This window comes from Molothrus aeneus, chromosome 6 (assembly GCF_037042795.1).
Source record: "Molothrus aeneus isolate 106 chromosome 6, BPBGC_Maene_1.0, whole genome shotgun sequence".
NCBI lineage: Eukaryota > Metazoa > Chordata > Aves > Passeriformes > Icteridae > Molothrus > Molothrus aeneus.
Window position 1 is genome coordinate 29,752,386 of NC_089651.1, and position 26,549 is coordinate 29,778,934.

The 26,549-nt window shown below is 39.2% G+C and overlaps 1 protein-coding gene across 1 annotated transcript in view; it reads right to left on the minus strand.

Moving 5' to 3' along the window:
- The window catches only part of RAD51B (RAD51 paralog B), a 396,438-nt gene that overhangs the window by 189,744 nt on the left and 180,145 nt on the right, over positions 1 to 26,549 (minus strand). The window contains exon 8 of the mRNA XM_066552056.1: positions 19,268 to 19,364. Within this exon, the coding sequence (XP_066408153.1) occupies positions 19,268 to 19,364 (97 nt within the window). The remainder of the gene's footprint in view (positions 1 to 19,267; positions 19,365 to 26,549) is intronic.

Below are 26,549 nucleotides of genomic sequence, written 5' to 3' on the forward strand. Positions count from 1 at the left end.
ATAATGACAGTGACAGCAATCAACCACTTGAATATTCCCCTTAAAACAGAGCACACATCTACATATCTTGCAAACCTTACCACACATCTTGCAGATCTGACCTGTGGTTTTCATCTGAGCCCTCTGCATCCAGCACACTGGCAAACATACAGAGCTTCCTGAGCCATCCAGCATCTCAGTGAATCATTGTTTGTTTTGTAAATATTACTGGCCACAGCTCAAAGGAACTTTTCTATGCTTTTGATCTCCACTACAAATGCAAAGGACTGAGAAGCATGTGGCCAGGAAAAGCTGCATCCATCAAGAGGCTATGAAAACTTCTGCCTGGAGAGTCAGTAAAAAAGGAAGGTAAGCTCTTCCACAACAACTATTTATACAAAAGTACTACTTTATATATTCATAAACTGTAATTTTCATCCATCCATCCATCCTTTCTCAGAAACCCAGAAATTCCATGAGTGCATGTTTCAAAAGAACACATGGTTTGTGCCCCTCACCAAGCTCACATGTCACTACATGCAGAAACTAACATTATACACAGATGCTATCAGTGAGAAAGAATAAGTTACTTCTTAGGCATAATGCCTAGAAAATTGAAAGAAAAGTTTTCCATGAAAATATTCTATAAAAACTTCTAGAAAAACATATAAATACTGTTAGTGAAGTGCAAAGTTATAAGTATCCACTTTACTACATGCCTTAGGATGATTTCAGATCTTCATTTCTTCCACAGATGCATTTCTTTGCCAGGTTCTGACAAAACTGTTCAGAAACTGAATGATTACACTGCAAAATAATGTTATACCTTCATCTATAAAACATAGAAAATAAACTGCATTCAGCTGGTCTTTCATTTTCCAGTCTCATTTTCCCTTCCCCTTTCATGGCTGCACACAGAGCCAGCAGAGTTTCCTGTGAGCATCCACCCTTGTCTAAACCTCAAGAAGATGGGTTGAGGACTCTTTCTATACAGATGTTCCATGTGGTCTTAAATCTATCAATAACTTGCATATCAGCTTCAAGCTTCACAGGTGAGCTGCTCCAAAGTTGTCACCCACAGTGTTAAGAAGCTGTACCTTTCTAAGGCTGAAGTTTTACCACTTGTTACAGTCACTGCACACTCATACACATTTGCCAACCCAGGCTAGAAAACTGAACTGCCAAATAACAATTCCAAGTGTAACTACCACTGTAGTCTCACATTGTCACCAGACTGCTAAAGCCTTTTATGGAGAAGACTTCTCCAACATGGACTGGTTTTTGTGGTCTCCCACAGTATCTCCATACCCTGCCTAAACTCTGAGAATCAAAACTGAACACAAATTCCAGCAGAATTCTACCAGTCTTGGGTACAGAAACAAAGAGCATTCCTCCTTTCTATTTGGAAATCCTGTTAAAGCATATCAGGATCCCATCAAGGGGCTCTTGGACAGAGGTGATTAAAAAGACAGTTTCTGCTGAGGAAGTTTCAACTACTTTCCCACCCTGGGATAATCTCTGGATCATGGTTTAAGGCTGTTTCTTATGCTGTATGCACAAACTTGCATTTTTCCCTTGATTCACATTGCCTTTACTTGGCTACAGTAGAACTACACAGGATGATAGCTAATCTTGAAAAAGGAGCTAAAAACCAGACAAGGAGAGAAACTGAATAACCCATTAAATCCTAAACATGTCCTATAAAAGTTGTGTGCTAGTATGCTGTGAGTTAAAAAGGGGAAAGTCTTCTGTCCCATTGTCCAGCTTGGAAATTTCCTGGGAAACCATCACATTGAGGAATGGATCTGGCACCATTCCACAGAATTAAATTCAAAACTGAAAATTAATCTTCAAAATATTTACTAGTTGTTGCTGGTATTCAGAAGGAAAGTGTCCTTTCATTCTAGCATCCCAGCATTCTTGTATGCACTATTACTTCAAATAATTTGGACATTTTGGGGAGCATGGACACTTATGTTGTTAATCAGTTTCAGTCATATGCATTTACAGTTGTCTTCAGTACAGATTGAAACTTTTAGGGCAACAGATTGTATCTTGAAATGAAAACAGTCAAGAGGAGTGTAATACATGGACCTACCCTGTTCCCCTAGGGTCCATCAGATATTTATCTGTAAAGCCCAAGGGCCAAAGGCCAAACTTTAAGAACTATGTTACATTATCTTTTATTTGTTTCATTTTGCAACATTTGTTGCACAAGTATGAAAGTATAAACAGAATGATACTTCCTTATCAGTGACCTGTCTCCTCCAAGATTTATCCAGCAGCCAGAAGTAGGTTCCCCAGCACCATCACTGACTGACTTCACAGATACTGGATTACCCTATCAGTAGGCCTTCTGGGAGAACAGTCTGGACAGGGAGCAAAAGCCTTTGCTTACATACACATTGCTTCTTCACTAACAAGGAAATAACTAATGTAAGTATCAAGATTGCTTGCTACAAACACACCCATGCACACACACACACACATATGCATCATACACAGGGCCTTAAGCCTAGAACCACAGAGAACCTGCTGGTGGAAACTGTTAGTAAGAGATGCTCAGAAAATCAGGTCTATCTGCCAGCTTATGGCTGCAACTTCTCCAAGCTTTTTGTGCCCAAGTGCTTAAAGTTCAAAAAACTGTGGTTTACTGACTTTAGACTGTAGTTACTTAGAATTTCTGACTCAGTCTTTGGCTGAGTGAAGTACAGGTCTACATGGAGTGAAATACAGGTCTTACTGTTGGGTCATTAGTTTGGCCTAAGTCAACAAACTGACAGGCTGTAGAAGAAATCTTTCACTTTTAGGTCCCTGGTTTGCATCCAATACAATAGCCAGTAGTAGCTGAATGTCATAACCATCATGTTTACTGTCTGTTGCAAATTAATTTGCCAACTTACCAGTTTCACTGCATGCTGCAGGATCTACATTGTCAATGACCTTCACAACAACTTTAGACATTCAGCAAAGGACTAAATGAGAGCCTGAGCTTCCATGCTGAGTGATGGAATGTGGAGCCTCCAGAACAAAGCTGAAATACACTGATAAGCCAGTAGAACAGCTTGTGTCACCACTGCTTGGGTTCAACAGTCCCAGGACCAGAGGAAAGAGACTATGGTTTGCAGAGAGCTCAGTTTAGTGCCTTACAGTAATACTAAAATCTATTAAAAAGTACAGTCTGGTTTTAGCAAATATTTTCCTAACTACAGATGTAAGTAGAAGGCACAGCTGTTTCTGTCAATACTCTGAAAGCACCAAAACTCTTCATCTAACCTATATTAGGTACTAGGAAAACGTTAATGTTGACCATGAGGTGTGATTTAAAAGAGTCTCTTTAAACACACCTTGGTTACATCTAGTTAGTTACAGTAAGTTCAGCGCTGATGTTACGCCCAGTTACTTTTTCAAGGAATGTCAACATTTGAGGGCTGTAACTTACTGGCAGTTTAGTGTTATCCTGGGATTAATATGAGAAGAAGGAAGTGGGCTGTGAGTTACAAGGGGATGTGTACTGCAAGAAATTTGGCAGGCCAGAGTTCTCATTAAGCCAGAATTAGGGATGTCCTAGGTCTGTATGTATGCTATTAATCACTATCTGGGGCTTACTAACACAAGTAGTTTTTCCATTAAAAAATTCATTTTTCAAGACGAAAAGAATTATCCTATCTGCAGAGTTGAGATTTGGGGAAAAAAACCCCCAAAATTTCTTCAAGTTCTCGTAAATACATTCTAAACTCAGACAGAAGGCTTCAGAAGAGAAAATATTTTTCTACTCCTGCCTTCAAGCAGCACTATTCCATCTCAAAATTTATTATGTATTTACTAACCTGAGTTGACAGAAAAGATAATCTTCAAACCATCAGCACATTTAATAGCAGCATAGTAAATAGATTTATAACTAGGAACTAGCTATTAGGAGAATTAAGATCCCTGTCTTTTGAAGGAATCCCAGTTAATAGATCCAGTACATATCGGAGATTCATCAAAATGTGTAACCTTGTGTATAAATTGATAAATAGGTATAACAAACATAGTACAACAAAGAAGAGCATATATAGAAAATTACAGTAATAAAGAAAAGTACAGAACAGACTAAAATGCAGCATCATAAGCTTCAAGAATATTTCCGGCTGGAAGGGACCTCAGGCCTCTCATCCCACCTCCAGTATCTGGGACAGCTACCTCAGACCAGCTCACTCAGGCCTTTACCCATCCAGATTTTGAAAACCACTGATGAAACTGCTCTATGCAGTCTGTAGTGTTCAGAGTGTAAAGGGAAAGAAAAAAACAGGCAGTCCAGAAAATGCAGAAGGAAACACAAAAGAACCTCAAAGTGACTGTCACAGAAAGGAAAAAAAGGGTAAGGGAAGAAAGTACAGTTATTTCAAAAATAAGAAAACAAGTACAGGAAAACATTTTTAGTACTTTAATTTATCCAGAAGCCTAATGTGAAGGGTCTGATTCTTTAATCATTGATTTAATAAAATAAAACAACAATCCAAAACAAAACAGAAAATCTTTATGCCCTTTAAGCCACCTCAGCATAGACTCCAGAACCTGAGATACCTCAAATCACCAGCTGCTTTCAAACAGGTAGGCTGCAGCAATCCTGCTGAGCTGTGTTTGACACATATCTGCCAAAACTTTGAGGATAAACAATGAATGACACTATTTTGTATGTTGAACTTTGTAGTTCCATCAGCTACAAAGCTGATTGCGAGCCCTCCAACTAAACACATCCACTACATGGTTCTTTTAATGTTTCCCATGTCAAGGAACTGGGAAATTGCAGGAAAGCATGGCAGGGCCATTTTTAGGGCTGGTGAATTGAGAGATTTAGATAAACATTTTAAGTTTTGTTTCCTTACCTATTTGTTCTGTTATCACAATTCTGACCGCAGAACCTTCAAGCACAGGACAGCTTTAATGTTCTTGGAAAGGGGGAAGAGGAAGAATGCTTGCTATCAACTCTGCTGCCACTACATGGTCAAGCCAGATGAAGACAAAAATGGAAGAATAAAATTATCACCATTTGGTTTATTAACTGATAGTAACAAGGCACACAGGGCTATTACAGCTCAGAAACTGAAGGCAAAAGGCCCTGGCTGGAAGAGTTTATACTGATCACAATCAGTCCAGGCATCACAGGATTCTATGAGACTAAAAGGTAAAAAATATTTTCTCTTCAGACCCTGCTACCTTTTCTTACTGACATGACTTGCTATCACTAAGTCTTGATGTCTTGATTTAATGTTTGAAAGACCTGTGTGTTGTCAACCAGAGTGTGACTGCCTCAAAAATTGAATCAATATGGAACTGTGTCCCTGGAGATGGAGAGGAGACTGGAAAGGCAGCAGAGGCAGCCAATGAGGCAAATAAGAGGCCTTCTCCTGAGGTTAACTATGAGGGAGTGCATGTCATGTAATGTTTTGATGACCACCATGCTCGCTCCACAACAGACAGTACAGTGAGATAACATTAAAATCTAAAACGTCCTCTTGTTAAGGTTCAGACAATGGTACCAAAGGTAGCAAGATTATTTTAGCATTCAAAATAAGTAATCAGGTGATGACAGGAAGCCACATCTGAGCATCTGAACTAAGAACACCCCAGAGACCTTCAAGTGCCCATGACGCAGTCTTTTCCAACTGAGTGTAAATAGGACATGTCACTTCACCCAACACCCTGGACCACAATGTTTTGAAGGTAGCAAAGGAGGAAACCACACTGCAAAGAGGAAGCAACAAAACCAGTTTTAAAAAGCTTGCAGGCTTAAACCGACTGTATCATAACCAGAAACAGCTATTAAATTCTGAAGTAATAACACATATTAGCAATTAAACTGCTGGAACTGGACAGCAATTTCTCAAACATTTTCAATGGCACCATTGAGTATAGGAACTGTTCATGACTATATGCAAGGCAACCACTGGCAAGGTATTGTTTATCAGAGCAATGAGAATATGGCACACCACTACCACAGGTACCTGTGGAAAATGCAAGACAAACACCACATAATTTCATATGGAACTAACAAGTGGGGCCAACCAGGAAACAGTTTTATTTTTGTTTTATTCTTCTACTGATTTAGCAAAAGTAAAACATTGCAAAACAACATATTTTTAATTTGAAGCATGCAAGAATGGTGAGAGAGAGAAAAAAAGGAAACATCCAGACAATAACCCAGATGTTCTTTTCTGTAACATGTCTCTAGTTACGATCAAGGACCTCAGCCTTGTCTTCTTTTTGGGTTCAAGATTTTTATTTACCAGCAAAAACACATTTCCACAGAACATGCTACTTCTGATAAAACACATTTTTGTTTTCATTCATATCACAGTTGTCACAAAAATTTTCAGCACAACCAAAATAAGTACTTTATCATGTTGAGAAAATCCACTGTTTTACAGACATGGAAAGCAATCATTACTTATTTGTTTAAAATGCTTTTGACTCAAAATTATGCTGCTTTTGACTCAAAATTATGCTATACCAAAATGCAGGTGACCTTCTATCACCTTAAAAAAAACCTCCAAATCCTGGGCTCAAGCTATAATAAAGTCAAAGTTGCTCTATATTGCATGGGCACATATTACATACCAATGAACTTGCCTTCAATTACTATTCAGCCTACAGGACACAAATACCATGTTAAAACAAGGGAGGAAAACAAAGTATCCCTAAGGAAAATCCACAGCTCATTCAAATAAGTTTTCCAAGTCCTTTGCACTGTCATTATGGCACTAAGGTGATATAATCTCCTTTCACCCATAGGATCTTCTCGTCCAGGCACTTCATTTTAACAGAAGGCAGTGTAGATATCTCAGGATATATCTACACTGTGTGTGGTAAATGCTAGAAAGATTATGCTGTGCTGACCTCTGCCTCTGTGACTCATCTGCTGCTGGAACCCTCTGGATCCCAACAGCTCATTTTGTGCTAGCTCACATGACCATCACAGCGCTGACTAAGAAGCAGATGCACCCTCAGGAAAAGCAGAACTGGACAGTTTTGGATGGTAAGCCAAGACAAGGAATTGGCCAAAAGCCATTAAGGACTTGACATGCTGATTCCATGCTGCTCAGAGTTACCTCATACTAACCTGGAGGAAAATAATGTCACCCACCAGCTTTTGCTTGTTTGTATGATTTTGGTGCACAGTCGAAAGAACAAACTAAAGGCTCTATGAGGTTTTTGGCATTTTTAGCTGAACCCATTGTGAACTTTTCCTCTTGAGATTCAGATTCGGTCACTGACAGGCACTTTATTAGCTTGAAGGCACTAAAGTTTGTCCTAAACTTCATTCCTACCAAACATTAACAAGAAAAGATTTACAGACTTCTAAAGCTCAAAAAACCCCTGCAGGCCCATTTTCTTAGTCACTCAACCTTCAGTGGGTAGCAGTTTTCAGTGAGTAGCATAACTCTCAAACATGACAGGCCTAGTTTCAAGTCTTAAAACATCAACATTATCAGTCTGAAGTTAAAACAGAGGGGGCAGCAAGGAAAAAGTAAGTTGGGTGGTATTTATGAAAAATCATTCAGCAGCAGATGCTGATGATGACTGAACCCAGGAATTTGGTACTTAAAGGCAAAAGTTTACTGCCACTGAGATGTGACTGTAGGCCAAAGGGAGACAAAATGTCATATTTCATAGCATAAACAACAGTAAATGAAAGACATAGCAAGTCAGGCTTCAGCACAAATGAAGCTGTCAAATCCCATCAGCTAGGATTTGAACTGTTACCTTGCTGAAATGCCTACTGTTGTTTCTTGTGATCAAGTATTACCTGAGCTCAGTAACCACAAGTCAGACTACAGGCATTAACAGCTTATTATTAAACCTTCCTACTGATCTTTGGAAGTGGTCTGTATTGCCTGACTCACACAAAAACACACAAGAGAAAACACTTCATATTTTTGTTTAAGAAGCAAATCCCCATTAGCGAATAACTTGGCACAGCAGTGTCAGACAACCAAAAGAGTTGGTGTGGATCCCCCTCTAACTACCCCGTGAATGCATCATTGTTCTGTTCCAAACTTGCCTGCTCTGATTCCCTGTGAGAATGTCCCTATTCTGGCTGCAGCCTGATGACCTGCAATTGGCTTAGATTCTTCTGCCTTCGGGATAGCTTTGAGCACTCCCAGACAGCATGGTGCTAGCTAGCACCAAAATCGCTGGTTTAATTTCTTATAAAAGTTCTCTAGTTGATGCACATCAAAACCACCCCACATAATGAACAACCATGCAGTAAGCAAAGATCAATGAGGACTTGTTTCGAAATCTCAGTGAAAAGCCCGCTGCAGATGCAGACTGGAAGAAAGTTGAGGTACAAAATGAATCTTACTGGAGGAGTTGGTTGAAAATGGGAGTTTTCATGCTTTCAGTTTACTTGAAAAAATATAGGACCTCCCACACAGTATACATTCCCAGAACATCTTAGACCCAAAATCTTCAAACACTTGACATAGAATTCTGTATTCAGATTGCTTATAATAAATTTTAATTATACACCATCCTGCATAATTTACAGTTCTTCATTAGACCCAAATTACAAAATCCAGCCTTCTGTTTTGCTAAGCAAAATGAATAAACAATGAAATTCGACAAGTCAAAAATATAGTATTTAAAAAAAAATAAAATTGAAAGATAAGCAAGGGAAGAAAAAACTGAACGGAATCAGATATTCTAACAACTCTAGAATTTATTTATTTTGCGTGCAAGACATCAAGTTTTTTTCCCCATTCCTTCAAAGCTACAGAAGCATAGCTGTTGAAGCCTGAAATTGTAGTTCCATACCCTTTTGCTTTCAAATTAAACAAATGATCTCAGTTTTTGGAGCAGTTTTTGACTCCAGGGAAACTATGCCATTAAGAGAGTGCCAGAAACACATCTAATTGATGCATGTCCCAAGAACAGCTCAAAAGAGGGTAGACACACCACATATAGATTTCAAGGAAATTACTGAAAAGCCACAGAGCTTCAACAGAATGTGATATGTGAAACATAGCATATGAAAGACTCACTATCAAAAGGGTAAATTCAGTTCAGGAGATATTAATCTGATTACCTAAGAGGTATTATGAATTGGATATGCTCCTTTGTGCACCAAATCCAACCTAGACAGATGGAAGAGACTTTTATGCTCCATTTTCTGATGTGTAATTAGTGTTTAAGGGACGATCAAGTTACAGAGGCCAAGTTTCAAACAATTTTTTTTTACAGTACATGTACAGTGACCAGTAACAACAGATTTTTTGACCATTTCCTTGAGTGGCTTACACAGTCCACAACTTGACTTTGCTGTTCTCATTTTCAGTATCATGCTTTGTCTGCACCCACCTGACAGAAAATCAGTCCAGCAACATCCTTAAACAAATCACTTCACATAGAGCTCTGAAACTAGACTTGTGCAGACTGAATTCTGGGCTAATTTTATGCAATGCAGGTTTTAATCCAAATGATAGGCAGTTTTAATATTTTTCTGCACCATAACCTCCTCTTTCCTTCTTGCCATCATTGGCAATTTTCAGGATCTGTTGACAAAACTGTAAGTAAAAATAAATCACCTGTTGCAGGCTCCTCCCCTTGTTGGATTTACGGAACAATGCCACTGTCAAACTTCCATGCCTATAAATTAACAAGTCACTGGCCCTGAACTATCAGATAGCTATTAAAATGTTACTGTTTTCCATTATGGTAATGAATGCTTTCAAAAGAACAAATTTGAAATCTATTTTTGATTTTGTTTATAAACTCCATTTAAAATTGCGTCAGAAGGCGGCGTAAAAATCAGTTGTCTAATTAGGACATCTGTAACATGTCATTTTATGCTAAAAAGTCTGTCTGCATGGCTTATCAAGCCCTTAGCCTTGCAAGCTACACCAGCCATCACACAAGGCTACCTTCTGTTTATTTCTCCATCAGCATCCTACATCCATAAGATTGTGCTCATATACACAGGTATATGAATAACAGAATTAGTTTTACAAAATAGAGGGGAAGGCTTAGCCCATCTCCACTAATACTGCCCTATATAGCTTTTAATTACTTTTAACAAAACATTTAAATATTTCAGCAGGGAGAGACGGACATCAATCCCTTCGTTAAGGCAAGGAGCACTCAGGGAGAATGGTTTTGGAAAGGGTGGCTTGTGGCAGAAGTGGCAGCTGGTACCCATCCAGCAGCCGTGGCCGCGCCACGAGGGCGCCGGGGCTCACTGCCAGCCAACTGACAGGGAAGCAAGAGGGAGAGGCCAGTTCATGGAGAAAGACTGCGGCAGCGTGGGAGGACTATGACCTTTTGATCCCTGAGATGTTCCTGATGTACCAAAGTGACATGTCAGCTCTAATAAGCTGCACTCTCAGACTAGTGGCAGGGGCCTACAAATTACTGTGAGATCTGAAGGCATTTGTTGTGATGATCTTGGCCTGGATGGGGCATATCAGTGCTCGCCCAGCAGGGCTATCTGATAGTCTGCCCCAACAATTCCCAACGCCAGGGTTGTAACCTCCAGCAGGGTCACAGCCACACAGAGTGGGGTCGCAAGCCTGACAGAGATGTGATTGTTTGTGTTAGTCTTTGGGGTCGCAAGCTTGGCTGGGGTGAGTTCACCACCAAAAACAGAAGCACAAACCCAAACCATTTGGGAACAGCTGGCCTAACAGATTTTGTGCTCAAAAACAACTTCCGGATATTCAGCTAAAACATGCCCAAACTTCTGCCTTGCATATCCATGTGCCAGCCTGAAACAAGGACTCCCCTGCCAGGTATCAGACTGGCTCAAATTAGTCCCTAAGAATCATGGCTGCATACCCAGTAGTAACATCTGGTTTGCTTTCTTTGTGACAAATTTTCCATTGTTAACAGTGCAGCTATTCATACTTGAGACATTGTCTTTTCTACCCTTCCTGGTGCTAGTTAGGCATCAGCTCATGCAGGAATATTCTGTAGGTTGCCTGAGGGACTGGAGCAACAGCAGGACATTTTAGGACAGCAGAAATTAGTAAAAACATAGTTTTCCTTTAAGCTCTGGGCATTTTCTCTTTCTACCATTTCTTTACCCATCTTCCTGTACTGCACGGTGACCACTTGGGTTGCTCTCCTCTGAAGGCTTCTTTTTTATTTTTTAATGTAACTGATACTATGAGAAGACTAGTAGAATCCAGACTAGATTAATCTTGTTCATGTGAAGCATACAAAATCTGCTCATGCTCTCTATTTTAATTAAATCAAGAAATAATGCACCAACCATATACTGTCTTTTATTGTTGCGTTGTTTGGGTTTCAATGTAATATTTTAGTAGCAGACTGTCACTGGGAATTTCATTCATATGACAGAGCACCCAGCTTCAACCTCCAAAAGAGGCTAACAGGTTTTAAACTTCCATCATTTAAGACAATAAATTATTATTGCAATAATAAAGCAGGAAATAGACACAAATTAAGCAGAAACACCAATGTGCTCTTTTTACGATTAAGGGGAATCATCAATCATAGAAACCGCCTGAGATTAACAAGGAGCCACTTTTTTCAAACATCCTGCAGTAAACCCAGAGGAAACCCAGCTGGAACTGCTACTAGAATATAGGCATGAAACTCTAAAATTATCCTCTGTCCCCTCACCCTCACCTTCCCTTTTGGTGTAGCATTTGCACCTTGGATCACTCTTAACTGCTTCAAGTTCTGCAGGTGAGCCATATGTTTCATGTAATGCCAAATGTAATTCCCATAGTGATGTTTTCCTGTGTATCAAAATCCTTCTAGTCCCTTTCAGCTCCATCAGAAGAAAGATCCAATGATGGCACTATAAAACTCCAGAAGAAATGGGACTGAATGCTACAGATTGCTGAATATTTTGTCCCCAGCTTCTGTTCAGATTTAAGGATAACCCACAGTGAGTTAAAACAGAATTTAATTGGTCATTGTGCATGGGGGCAAGTGGTATTTAGTTTTTCTTACCCTTGAATTAATTTTTTACAATGTAATTTGAAGGATAAGGTCAACCAACACTGAGGTGCAACGTGTAGGGCCACAGAAGGAATTCGAACCAAGCCAGGCCTTATGTTTCTGACTTAAACCACTGATTTGCAGGACCACAGTAAAAAGTTCTGTATTCACCCACACTGAAATATGAATTAATCTTACTTTTAAACATTTTATGGCATAAGGAAATGATCAACTGTAAATTCTTACAGTACTTTACACCTACATGCCATCAACTGAAATTCAGTGACTGACCCATGCATGATCTCAAGCTTAATGCAGTTACAGGAACACAGGAGTAAGCTGAGGTGTGCACAAGGATTTATTCAGTGCTTTGCACTGGAAGGTGTAGTACATACCCAGTTGCACTTTTTCTCAGTGGAGGTAAGATACATAGCAGCTGAGAGGCAGCAACTTCTAACCACTCAACTATGACTGTGATCACTTCTCAGTTATTGTGCTTCTCATTATATAGATGAATGATTTCCAGCAAACGTACCTGAAGGGTTTTTGGATTACAAATTGTTGATTAATGATTCTAAGTCTCATCACGTCTTCAGAAAGATACCACAATAAAGCAGTAAAACTTTGTACGATCTCATTGTGGCAATTAGGATGTTTTCAACCTTTCTGTAGTCTAGATCAAGTAATTATGCATATGTCATTTAAGCTGGAACTTCCATAGACACATACAGTCTCTGTGACACTGTTTTACTGAGAGATTTATCTTTTGATTTAAAAGCCGTTAAAATTTGGCTGGATGTTATTATGTCACTACTTCCCACTTGGTGAAATATAGCATCAAAATTAGTACAGGCGAACATGGCAACCGTTATCGTGAAATCTAACTGCTCCACACCACCACAACCCTGCCTCCTGCAGAAACAAGCAGGGTATCATTTCCCCTAATGGTTAATATCATTCCTTCCAGGCCCTGCAATGATGGTGCACTTCCTTGTGCCGCTCTGTACAACCAGAGGGACTCTTTTCCTTCCACTAAAGCACAAGAGTGCAAACTCCACTACTGTTAAGAGCACACACTTACAAGAAATGTGAATACAGAGCAAACACAAGAATGAAATCCTATTTTGAGAAGGCTTGTTTTCCCTACTACATGTATTAATGAGTTCTATCAAGGTTGCTCCTCTTTTTGGTGCCCCCTGTTTACCTATCCTGAAGTGGATGCACTACATTGGCTTCCAGCAGGTTAAGGAACGTGAGCTCCTCACCTTCGAGAGTACATACAGCTAACAATGTTTTTAATGAAAACTGAAGTAGTGACTCAAAGACAGAACAGACTGAGGGAATGAAAAAGCTTGCCGCAGAATTGTTAGCTGGTGAAGAGTATTACAGAGTCTCTGCTGGTACAGATTCTTAAAATGCAGCTGAGACATGAAATCCAGCAACAAAATAAAGAATTAAAAAGAAACAACTCCAGCTGTTTCATTATTGAGCTCACATGCACTAGAACCAGTGACTTAAGCAACTCTATCACCTCTGACACTGAAGTCAGAGATGCCCAAGGCTCAGACCTGGAGGCAAAATCCTGTGGCTCACTGAGCTCTCTGGCCCCATCATGTAAGAGTTCCTGATATGGGCCCTAAATGCCAATCAAACCTTCAGGTGAGAATAGCAATTAATATCAAAGCAAACACAGATGCAAATCTCACTATGCTTCCCTGTATCATCAAGACTGTAGCAAAATCATGCAGCAAAAGCTACACTGTAGCACTTCCTTATCTCCATAAACCAAGAAGAGAACTGTATTAGAGAATCACAAAATCACAGAAGGGGTAAGGCTGCAAGGGACCACAGTGGGTCATCTGGTCCAACCTCCCTACTCAAGCAGAGTCATGCTAGAGCACACTGCAGAGGATTGCATCCAGATGCTTCTTAAATATCTCCAGCGAGGGAGACTCCATAATATCTCTGGGCAATTTGTTCCAGTGCATGCTCACTCACACAGTAAAGTTTTTCCTCATGTTCACGTGCAACTTTCTATGAATCAGTTTTTGCCCATTGTCTCTTGTCCTACTGCTTGACACCACCAAAAAGAGTCTGAGTGCATCCTCTTGGTACTCTCCCTTCAGGTGTTCATATACACTGATATGATCCCATCTTTACAGGAATGTGCTTTAATTTTTAGGGTTCACACCCACACACTAGTCTCAGTTGGGAAATTTACTCTTCAGTATGCATAGACATGGCCTAATTTACAGAGCATTCAGCTAAAATACTAAAGGCCAAAAACATGCCAAACTCCTATAATATTTTCCAATGCATTTAAATACATATCATTCTGGAGAACTTCACCAGGACATGAAGTATTCTGCATTAGCTTTAAAACTACACAAAGGAAGTATTTCAGAAACTTATTTAACAGCGACTTGATTCATAAACTCATGGTTCCTGAAAAACAGGGATGAATATACTTTTTTATTTTAATTAAGTCATCTATGGGTCCAACCCTAACCATTAAGTATATACATAAATCAACAAATAAACAAATCTAAACCAACCAACAGCCTCTGATCTCTGGGGGCTGCTCAGTTCACTTGATAATTCTTCAGTTTTTTCACTCCATTTGGCACCAGGACTGACAAAAGGAGATTTGAAGGGAGCGAAGTAATAAACTATAGAACTGATCTTACTGAGGTGAAGAGAAGGACAATTCATTATTTTCCCCATAGAAATATTGATATATTAAGGAAAATAATAATACTTGAAATATTAAGGAAAAAAAGTTGCAGAAGAAAAAGAAAGCCCCAAAAGGTATATAAAAAAAGGTAAACTGAGTCTGGAAGAATAAAACCATTTAACCAAAATATGTTAAGAGATCAAGGGCAAAGCAAGGAAGAGAAGCTGAAGATTCCAGCTTCAAACCTTCCACTTCTAAGTAAAAGTAGGAAAATCCTGTGGGTGGGAGATGTTATGGTAGCTTAGTGTTCTCCAGTTTCTACAACACAAAAGCCTACTTCTGCTGAACAGCTTAAAAGAATTCAAGATCAGAGCAACCAAGATGAAAAGGTCAGACTAAACTCATTGCTCACATTGTGCACTAAAAATATACAATGCTATGACAAACCACTTGATGAACACAAATGGCAGAAGACTGAACACTGGCCTCCCCAGATCTAGTGCAAGTTTACAGACAATTTTAAACACAAAATAATTCTGACTTTTTCAAACAAATATTTGAAAGTACTAGCTGAGACTGAAGAAGCCCAAGACAGCATTCCTTTTTTTTTTGCTTGACACTTTGTGCAGGGTGGGAGGAGGATACTGTTCTTGCTCATACCAACACACCCCTGAATTTTTTCCACAAAAGATGGAGTTTGGCTTTGATGTCTGCCAGAGGAAGTTAGAGCTTGCAGCTGGCAAATACATTAATAGCATAGGCACTGGTGGATTAGAAGGAACCTCAAGCAGGTCATCTTGTCTTATCTCTTTGCAGCACACAAATGAAACACAAATTCCCCCATCCACCTAGTGCTAAAATACACAGGCTTAGAATTAGTTTCTAAAGACTCATTATATTAGGTAAAATTTAGTCATGTGAACTTCACAAAAATAGCAAAAATAGCACAGTCACAGACAACTTGTTTTAAAAGACCTATCGCCAGTCATACAAAATATTTCTACCATTCATGAAGCCTAATGCAGCTTGAACCTTTTTTTTAATAAGATATTACTTTAATTGGGTAAGATCTATTTTTTATATTTAAATGATAAATCATTAGTTCTTAGGCTACTCCTGGGCTTGTCTGACCATCCCAGCCATGTAAAATAACTTTAGGCTTCTCCAAGTTGTCTTTGACTAAAGAACTAAACAGAGGCTATTCCACAAAGCAAGAATGGAAGTGAAACAGCAACATCCACCATCATCCTCCAGACTATCCCCACTGGTGACAGAGTTTGAGAGATGGCTATGTAAAAATAGTAGAGTAAAAACTGAGTTTGGTTCCTAGGGAAGAAGTGACAGAAGAGACATCCTCAGATGTCTGAGGATTTAAGAGCTAGAGAAAAATATTATTGCTCCTAACTCCTTCAGTTGATAATCTGACAACTATGTAAAGGCCAAATGAATGCAAGGACTCAGACTATAAGTAGAGAAACTTTGGCATTGTATTTATCACTTTATTTGTGGCAAACTATAATTTATTTTTTTTTGGCTATCTGGAAGCAGAAGTATGCACAGGTCTGGGAATTTAGCTGGACATAACCATTTCCTATAAGAAATACCAACAAACAGTTCATGAATTCTTACACTGCTACATAAGTAATGGGATTTTACAGCCAGCACTGCTTTTATAAATCCATTAAAGTTCTCATAAAAATCTAACGTATTTTTAGGACACAAGTTTTCATGCACTAGATTACAGCTTTACAGATGACAAACTCTGAGCCTGAAACAGCTTGACAATGTCCTTTCAGCCTGCTCATCAGATTAACTTTCTGTCACACATCAGATGAACAGCTTCCTTGGTTTCTTGCCTAATCTAACACATAACCCAAGCAATTCCCAAGCACGATCAGAAGCAAAAAAAGAGGACACTATAACATTCCACTTCTTCCTAATAGCACATTTAGTTTGAAATTTTCATCTAAGAAAGATTACCCTTTTAGCAAACCATTTATAGTGAAGGGACTCTGATTTCAGATAGGATTAAAACATATTAGACATATACAAACCAAGCAGTCTGAGTTGCTTACAGGACTAATAATGTGTTATGGGTCCTTTCACATCTAGGTCACTGGTTCAAATTCAGCTTTAGTTGGTGATGAGTGACATGGAACAATGAGGTAAGAACCCAGTCACAAATCTGGCCTCTTATCCTTGACTCTGCAACATATACTCTGTGCACTTGGGCTACTCACCTAACTACTCTTTCCTGTAAATTCTACAACTGTAAAAGAACAGTAAGTATTATTACTATCTTACTAACTCTAGAAGACAAATTAATTTAGGATTCTGAAAGTACAAAAAATTATCAGAAGTTTATTGCTACTTTCAGGCTGTTCAAGACCTAACATCCAAATACATTAAGTGGGAACTTTCTCAGGACAGCTCAACACCATGATGTTAAAAAAACCCACCAAAACACACTGGCCACACCTATGTCTTTTGATAGGAAGGCAAACATGGAAATCATATGTTGAATGAGCCTGAAATTTCACAGATAGACAGTAGGGGTTAAAAGGGATGAAAATGGAAATCCAGAAGCACCATTTTACAAACAGTAAAGATATAGGGAGAAAAGCCTGTGGCATGGAGATGCACTGTGTTCTTCCATTACACAACACAGGAAGTAAATGCCATATCAATGTTAATCAAGAAAGGAGGGAAAGAAGAGAAAGAAAGGAGTTTATCAGCCCTATATCCCTTGATAAAACTTGAATTTCCAAAGGAGCCTGCACTGTTGATGTCTGTACTATTCTTGTCCTGTGGCAAAACAAACATGTCCATTTTCAACAAGCATGATGCTGACACATTTTGCTACTTCAGATCCTTAATTAAAAATAAGGAATGAGAACGACAAAGGAATAAAACACAGAGCACCAATATATTTTAACTCATTCTTAAGCTAAAAGGTGAAAAGCAGTGGTGGTAGTTTAGGCATAACATGATAGATTCATGAAAAACCTGTAACTGCTAGAAAAATTATTATGCCATCTCTTGACTAGCCCTGATTCTAGAATATTCTGGAACTATGGCTCATACACAGCACCGAGAATCTTTTATATGTGCTGGGAAATTCAGAAACATTTCAACTATTCCGTGTGTTTTTCCTCAGTATCTTCAAATATTTTAGCCACAGGACAAAAATATGTTTTACTGAAAACATATTTTTTTATTATTCCCACATCAGAGTCAGCTGTGCTTTCTTTCCAGAGGAAGCTCATCCACAGCAATTCTAAAGGGCAAGGAGAAGCACGAGCACTGTGATCAAGACAATTTAATAAGACAAGGCACAACAACTTTGTGCCAAGAAGGAAATTATAAAGGTGAAAAATTATGCCTTTATCTTCCAAATCTAGTTACCAAATTTCAAATCTTTCTGCCAGAGGTAGGGAGCAGTATTTGAGACATGTACTTCAGAGATACTTTGGCAATGGGTGGAACCAATAAAAGCCACAAGCACAATTCTAAAGCTATTTAATGGGCCGTGATTTTCCAGACTCCTATTGACAAAATTATGAAGTAAGCTTATAAATCGGTGTTAAGGCATTGCACTGAAGTTACTTGCTACTCCCTGACATTCCGTTTAAATCTACCTTCAACCTCTTTCCCTTGTCCACTGAAATGAGTTGCAGAAATAATGTCAGTTTTAACCACTGCTTAGTTATTTTTGCCACTGACCTGTACTTGTGTAAGTAAGACACATAAGACAACGGGGTGTGATGAACCAGAACACAGAGAAGCTGATCAGAACCATCAGAAAGTGCAGCAAGGAGACAAAGAGGGGAAATACCCATGTTATGTGAAGTGGAAAGTCTACATGCAATTATCATGCCTTTGCAAGAAGAGCGTTGCTGTGCATCATACATTTGGATCTATGCATGAACTGAATGCTAAATTTTTCTCCATCTGCCCCTCACAAGGGTACTCTGACTATTCTTTGCAAGTGGGGAAAACCAAAATTAAAATATTACTTTGTAAACCTTGATTCAGAATTATCTTTTCTTTTTAGCACGCTACGTCCTCACTATTACTCAAAAAAGTGCTTTTCTCTAATTCTGCTCAGAAAACAAGCACGAAGATGTGAAGTAATATATGGCTTCACAAAAATCCCCATATTACATTCACACAACAGAGAGATGCAGTCTGAGGCAGTGTACTTGAAAACCAAACAAGTGTAATTCAAGGAACAGGACTGAGGATCTGCTTTCCTTCCTTTGTGAGCAGTTGTTTTTCCTTGGAATCTATGATAACCATTAGATAATATGAAATTTGCAGACCAGCCTGTGTATTTCCTCTTGTAGCAGCTTTAGAAGACTGACAAAATAATGCTTTAAATGCATGTGAGTGACAGTACAATGCTGAGAAACTGACATGGCTCAAAAATACATTCACAGCCTTTAGAAAGTATCTGATCCTTTTTAGCAACTCTACATGCTTTCTTTTTAATTATAAATGGATTTTCAGAGAAACTGGAAAATAATTTTGTTTCAAGACTGTGTTAGGTTAGACTTGATAAATTGACTCACTTAGCCCCCTATATTTCAACAGAAGACTGCAAGTTACAGCGTGGATTTGTGGCCGTGTAGAGTTTCAGTTCTGATAGAAGGGATTCCTTACCTTCAGACAGGGACACATCATCAGCTGGAGACACCAGGTCTGCCCGGAGCCCAGGGCCACTGCTCAGCGCTGTGGTAATCTGATTCGTCAAGATAACCTGCAAACAGACAAGGAGAGGGGGATGGGAAATGAATTGTTATAGCTACTGGAAGGTAGAGAGAAGCCCAGGACTGGAATCCTCCAGGCATAGCATCGAGATGACCCTCTATATTCTGATCTTTAGCAAATTTAACACTCAGAACGTTTTGAACTACCTGCAGAAACTGAAAGAGTCAATTGCAAAAAGTGGAGGAAAAGGGATATTGTTAAAGAGATTAAATACTGAACAACAGTATGTTGATACATACAGGCACCTTAAATGAAACTACTGCTCTGAAGAGCTTCATCTTTTGCTCATATTCCATGAACATTTTGATGCTCCTTACAAAAACCCACCATTTTCTTCATAGTCAAATAGAAAATCTATTTTCCAAGTAATTTCCGCACAATTTACATACTTTCTTCCTTTGGCTGAAACACAGTGCCATGGAGGAAGGTGTGGTAGGGGTACACTCCCATTGATCTGAAGCACAAAAGCACTAAATGTTACAAGGCTATCTTTACAAAAGGGGATTTTTTTTAGTGCTTTTCAGGATCACAAGATTCTGATAAACAAAACTATAGTGCCCACTGTGCTCTCCTCTGACAGCATGAGCAATAGTCATTCCTACAAGAGATGAACAATTTCTTGCACCTTTGAATGCATACTGGTTTTTAGCAACAGAAAACATTAAGCAAACGGTGCAAACACCACAGAGAGAAGAACATAGCTACAGCCACAGTTCTCTTGCAATGCTTTGGATCTCTAAGCAGTTGCACTTTTTGCAATAACAGTTGGTCTCCACTTTGCTGACTGACAAACTTCAAAAATTATTTTTTTTTTAAAGAACCAAAATGATTCTTCTCCTTGCACTGAGAGCAGACAAACTCCAAACTCTCTTACAAATTAATGGCCTGTCTTCAGATGTATTTGACACAGGAGAAAGGCAGAAAGGAATCCTACACAATACTTGGTTGAATGTAGCTTCACTGGAATTTACTGGAATAAATTAACAGATTGCCATTGCTAAAAGGAAGAAGAATTTCTCTGCCATTCCCTCCACTACTTGTCCCTCCCTCTGATCATGGCTTCTTCCTGCTTTGTAACTCTTTCAGCAGTAAGATACGACACACTGTCCCCTTTCTTTTCCCGTTGTGAGACCCCACACAAGCTGTGTCAGACCAACGAGCTGTGACTGCAGTGGTGGTGCTGCAGGGTATTGTGTCCTCTTCAGGCAGCATGACACAAGGTGCCAGCAGTGTGATGGAGAACGTGACCTTTACAGGACTCTACCTCCCTGCTCATGCCAGCCCACCCAGCTCTGTAATGCAAACAGGCATGATGGTGCCTGAGAGCTTTATGGATTGTATCAACAGCACTAAATTGAGCATGTAAGTAAATCTTCGCTTACCCAACAGGAGTTCAAGACCTTCAGAACTCCATAGTGATGCCCCTCATGCTCATCTGCTATTGACTACAAACTCTGAACGAACTTGAGCTAGCTGTGATCACTCTGCACAGCTTAGCCACAAAGGATCCACCTTAATCCCAAAGGATGCACCTTTTGGGACTGGGCATTTATGATCACTGCAGTGAACATGAACATGGTAGAAAACAGCCTTGCTTGGTCCTACACCTTGGCTAAGGTACCACTTGCAATAGTCCTAACAGCAAACACACGAGAAACACATTACACCCCTCTGCTGTTTTCCCCAGAGCTGCTGTGTGCACCTACAAGCACCCAAAAGCAGACAGCAAAGGGTCTGGTACACATACCTCCTTGCTGCCACTGATGGCTGACTTGTTCAGAAGAATACATGTTAGGATAATTCAATTCATTAACAAAGGGGGAAAAAAAAGTCACTTTTCCTTTTTTTTTGCTAGGATACTTATCTTCCATTTTAGTGAGCTAGTTCATCCTTGTGATAGGATGTGCATCAAAACCAGTTCAAGGCAAATGAAAGGAGTAGGCAGCCAGGAGTCAGTAGGGATAAGAAAGGATGTGAGACCTTTCCTTCTTGAAACCATTCTCACTTTGTTTCCACTGTGTCACAAAAGCCATAGACTCACATATCCATAGTACCCAGTGCTAGAAAATGTGCTGAAACAGAGCACACTAACAAACTTATACTCACACGTACTGGTGAGGTATGAAGTTTTCATTGGCACACTTTGCAATGATCACATAAATAACAAGTATCAAGCTCTCTAAGTGATTCAGTCACCTCAGACTCGTGCCAAGATAATCATTGTGCTGTGCCATCACGTATTTTATTATTTATGCATCACATTTTAAAGAAATGTTACCATGATTAAGGAACGTTTTTAATAGAAAAAAATACCTAAGTACACTATATTTCATATTGCTTTCCTTCAAAGGAAACTAACTTTGAAGGCTTCCAAAAAATCAAAAGAAAAATGAACAAGAAGAATAATGCAACTGGTTTTTTTTTTATCTTCCAGATTCCTCCTTAACCAGGAACTCCACAGCACTACTAGCTGTTAAGACTGAAAGTCTTCTTCACCTTTTATGTTTAACTCAAGCAATGCTTCTGAACCTAGACTTCAATTTCTGATGTGTCCTTCAGTAATTATTCAGTACTAATATCCTAGATTCCCTGCTATACTGTTTAAAAAAGTCATTTTAGAAAAGCAGAGTCCTACCCAAGTAAATGTTCCTCTCTGACTTGCTCTGAGGATGGAAATTAAGCATATTCTGAGTTCTATGACTTCACTGACAGTTACACATTTGCTTAAATATATATCTAAATACTATCTTGAATAAGCACACTTCCTCTGAGATGAAGCCATATGCATAATGCTTATTTTGGAATTAATGGAAAATTATTCCCCATTTCTCCAAGCCTGCAGAACAACACAGACGCAGTTCTCCCATAAGACAAGTCCAGCCACAAGACAAGGCTGTAGCTAAGCACTAGATTTGGCATCAAATTCCCTGTCACACTTCTGCAGCCTCAATTACTGCAAAATTCTTTCATCGGGTACAGGTATTCCTATTATCATATATATATATATATATATATATATATATATATATATATGTATATGTATGTATTTTCATTTATCTTTGTGCAGCTCCCTTAATACAGTTTGAACCTCACTTTGAGAGTGTGCAGAGTACTCCAAACTCTCACTAAATCAAACATGCTGTGGGTCACTAACAAAAGGAAAGAGCTGGTCCTTTGCTACAGTTATAAAAAGAAAGCCACTCAGATTCAGCAAGCTCCTCAGAATAGATACATCTATCTTCAAAACTTCAACCATATGCCATTACTGGAAAGTGCTAAGTTTTAGTTTTCCATGAGTAAAACTTTGGTCATGAATACTTTGGCAGTTAAAGTGCCATTCAAACAAGACCATACATTTTCAGCAGTCACCAGTCCTTACAGGCATTCAACCTGAAGCCTTCAGTACTGGTATCACATGACCCCAGTGGCACATTTAAAAACTTGATTAATTTTTCCCCAAATTCTCCTTCATGAACCTGAAAGACATGCTTACATTCCATTCTGCCATCCTTTGAAATGGTTTGACGTATTCAGAGAGCTGCAAATAGGTGTTTGAGGGAATGGTTAAACTTGTGGGTGATACGGAGAGAACACCCAGAAAGACAAAGGAGATCTGGTGCCAAACAGCTCTGTGAGTTCTGGTGAGGAATCACATTTGTGCATGGACAGCATCAGCTGAGTCTCACACATTGCTTCATACATGGGTGCACAGGACATCATGCTGGTTCTTATGTTAATGATGCTGTTTCTTACAAACCACCAAAAAGAAGGACTGGGTTGGTCTGATAGGTGCCACACTTGAGAGGAACTACCTGCTAAAAACTATCTGCTTGGAAACAAGCTGGGCTTCCTAGAGAGTCCAAGCAGACTTACTAGAGAGCGCTTTGCATTGAACTAGCAATAGCACTTCAACTCTTCATTGTAGATCTGCCATTAATTTAACCTGTTTAGCACAGGAGACATGCCAGATCCTCAGACTAAGTAGGTAAGGAAAATTTGCCTCTGTTGGGGTCCCTTTGGACAAATACTGGACAGCTTACCAGCCAAGCACAGCTTCCTTTCAAGAGGTTCAAAGCCAGTCATATGTTTATTAACTTCCAGCAGAACACTCAACAGTGAGAATATTGCTACATGGTATTTTGATGTTATCATACTGAAATACACAGTATTTTAAAAGATATTATATTTAAAAACACCTAGTATTTTAAGAGGAGCTCCTATTTCCAATATCAACGAAAGAGACAAAATATTGCCACTAAGACTTGCAAAAAGCCATCATACCTCTACATACACAACTGTGTCCTTACATGTGCAGCAGGTAAGGAAGCTTTGCTATTGCTTTTCTGTTCCTACTTCGTAATGAACAAAGGGTGTAGGTCTTATTTAGTCAGCAACTGTGCCTGAATGAAAAACACTCTCCACTGCTAAAAGAGGGAAAAAAAGAGTCAGCTAGACAGCTCAGTAACACTAGAAACATGCTTCAGTGCAGTCTCCCATGGAGTTCAACAAACCACTGCCTTTAACTTTCAGCCCATTCCCTTGCCATAGGTTAAGAGAGCTATTTAACAAGTGAAAATTTACAGTCCTCAGCCTTCCAATTCTGACAGAATTACCAACTCTTTGGAAATTCACTCGGATTCAGATTTCAAAATCCTTTCTGGGAAAAAATCTACTACTTAAAATACCACACAAATGATGGACTACACAATTTCCCAATCTTTTACTTCAATTCTTACTGCAGCATAGCTATCTCAGATTGTAAAATAACCCCATATAACAATTAGAAGTGTCATGACAGCAAGAAGTATTAGAAAACCCAGAGATAAACACAATAAGACAGCAGGAACACTTTTTCAACTTCCTAATTTTAGACATGTTAGAAAAACCCAACTTCCTCCTCTGATTACTTTCTCACTTTTTATAGGAGCCAATACCTGGAAAAAAATGGACACAAGGATTTCTCAAGGAAAACAGCACTCGGGTTCCAGATAGATCATTGTTACTTCTAAGATTTAATCTAAAAGTCAACAACAGTGTTAATGTCCCATTGAAATCTTCATATGTTGTTGTGAAAACAGAGCCACCATCCACTGATGTGATTTCAGTAGATGCTAGTTTTTTTGGAAGCATATTAGAAAAGTAAAAAAAAACTTACTTTTTGTGCCTAAACTCACAACTTTCCCATTTATTTGGAATAGCAAAGTTCCTGCATATGCAGAAAATCCCTGCAGGTCCTGGGAGAGAGTTGGCCTAAGAACTTCACAACAGAAGAATAAGCAAACTATATTTTGTTTGGTTATTTATACAGTACAATTTTTCAAGTACTCCTCCTGCCCATCCTAGACCACACTGAAATTACAAAACCTGACTTTGTCATCCTTGTAAATCCAGTTGAGTAAATAAGCTGTTTTCTGTAAACTTGTGGTCTCAGCCTCCTTGTTAGTTTATTGCAAAATTAAAGGGAGCTCAGAACAGAACTATCAATCAGTAACCAGTAAAGGTAGAAAGTCTTCTGGAATGTACCAAAAGGCAAAAAACCACACTATTTCATGAAATGGCTGTTTGTTAAAAGAACGAAGCAGAAATCCCTGTTTCGCATGCAACACTATTTAGGAAAGTTCTTATTAAAGGCTTCCTATTGAGCTGGGAGAGCAAGCACAAGAACACTTGCAATAATCTCACATTACTCCACCCTTATTAGCCTATGAATTTTGTGGTTTTCACTGTGCCCAAGAAACGTCACTAGAGAGCACCAAGTACGAGTGACGAGTCACTGGGGCTGGGATGATGACCCTGCATGCTGGAGGAGAAGGAAAGGAAGTTTTACTGATCCCCAGCCAATCTGTCTTCCCATCCCTGAGAAGGCACCTCCCTCCCTTTCTCTGAAGGGCACAGCTTTGCATGAGGTATTCAAGTAATGGCTCAAAACAATAAAGGACACTGCACCAAGCAATACCACAAAGTCAGATGGAGCTGACAGCAAGCCTGAAAACAGCAAAAGGGAACAGTGAGAAAAATAGGGTGAAAAATCATGATTCAAACAACTGTGAGAGCAACAGCCTTCTCCTTGAAAACCTGTTAAAGATCCTCAAGACTGCCGTCAGTTGGCTCAAGGAAGAATCCAAAATTACCACTATCTGTGACAGTAACAGGGTACTTGCGGACTTAATCTAAGCTACTGAATTAGCTTTTTCTTCAACTTCTGTTTCTTTGGGGAGATTTTCTTCAGCCTCAATGTCCGTTTGACACAAAAGCCATCAAAAGTTGTGCAAGACCTCAGCAGAACTTCGACTTAACACTCACAATGAATAAAACATGCTTAAAACTCAGCTCTTTTGGTGAAATCACAGAGTTACAAACAGAAAAAAGAAAGGTCTGAATGCAATACCGAGAGTTCCTAACCAAAACACGAGTTTTCAAGAGAGAATGTCAAGTGCCCACAGCTACAGCAGCACTTGAAGCCAGTTACTGCTCCACACAGCCTCACCTCACAGGAAACTGGCTTTTAGTGAGAAAAGCCTCTACACAGTCAGACAGCTCCGGGCTCCAGGACCAAATTAAATATTTATATCACAACTATAAAAATGACAAGAGATTAAATATATATATATCTTCATTCTTAGAAAATGCAAAATATTTTGGCTCACACAAACCAAATACAAAAGAAAACCCAACAGTTTATCATCTCAAATCCAAGCAGATCACCACACCCACCCAATACTTATCCCACTAAGTGTCTTGTATTCCTGAGCTGAGCAGCCACCAGCCCCAGCAGCTCAGGTTTCTGTGGGAAGAATATCAATAATGTCAAATACTGTATAAAGCCCAGACATCACAAATAAAAAACCTTCTAATACATGAAATTCCCATATGCAAAGTCAAACACCACTCCTGGTGTTTAATCAAGGCCTAACTAGGATACTCAAAAGTATTGTTACAAGTTTTACTAAAATGGTTGTAGCCCAAAGCTGCTTCACTGCAGGCATGAGCAATACACAAATGCCCACATTTAACAACTGTTGCTAATCCAAATCAGCTGAAAGATGAAGTACCCATACAGCCATCTTGCCTATAACATGACAGAGGAACAGGCTGGTAACAGGCTGGAGGGAAGCAGGCAGATATTTTCAGACACAGCATAGCAGCTACCCTGACTGAAGGCAAAGCCAAGAGC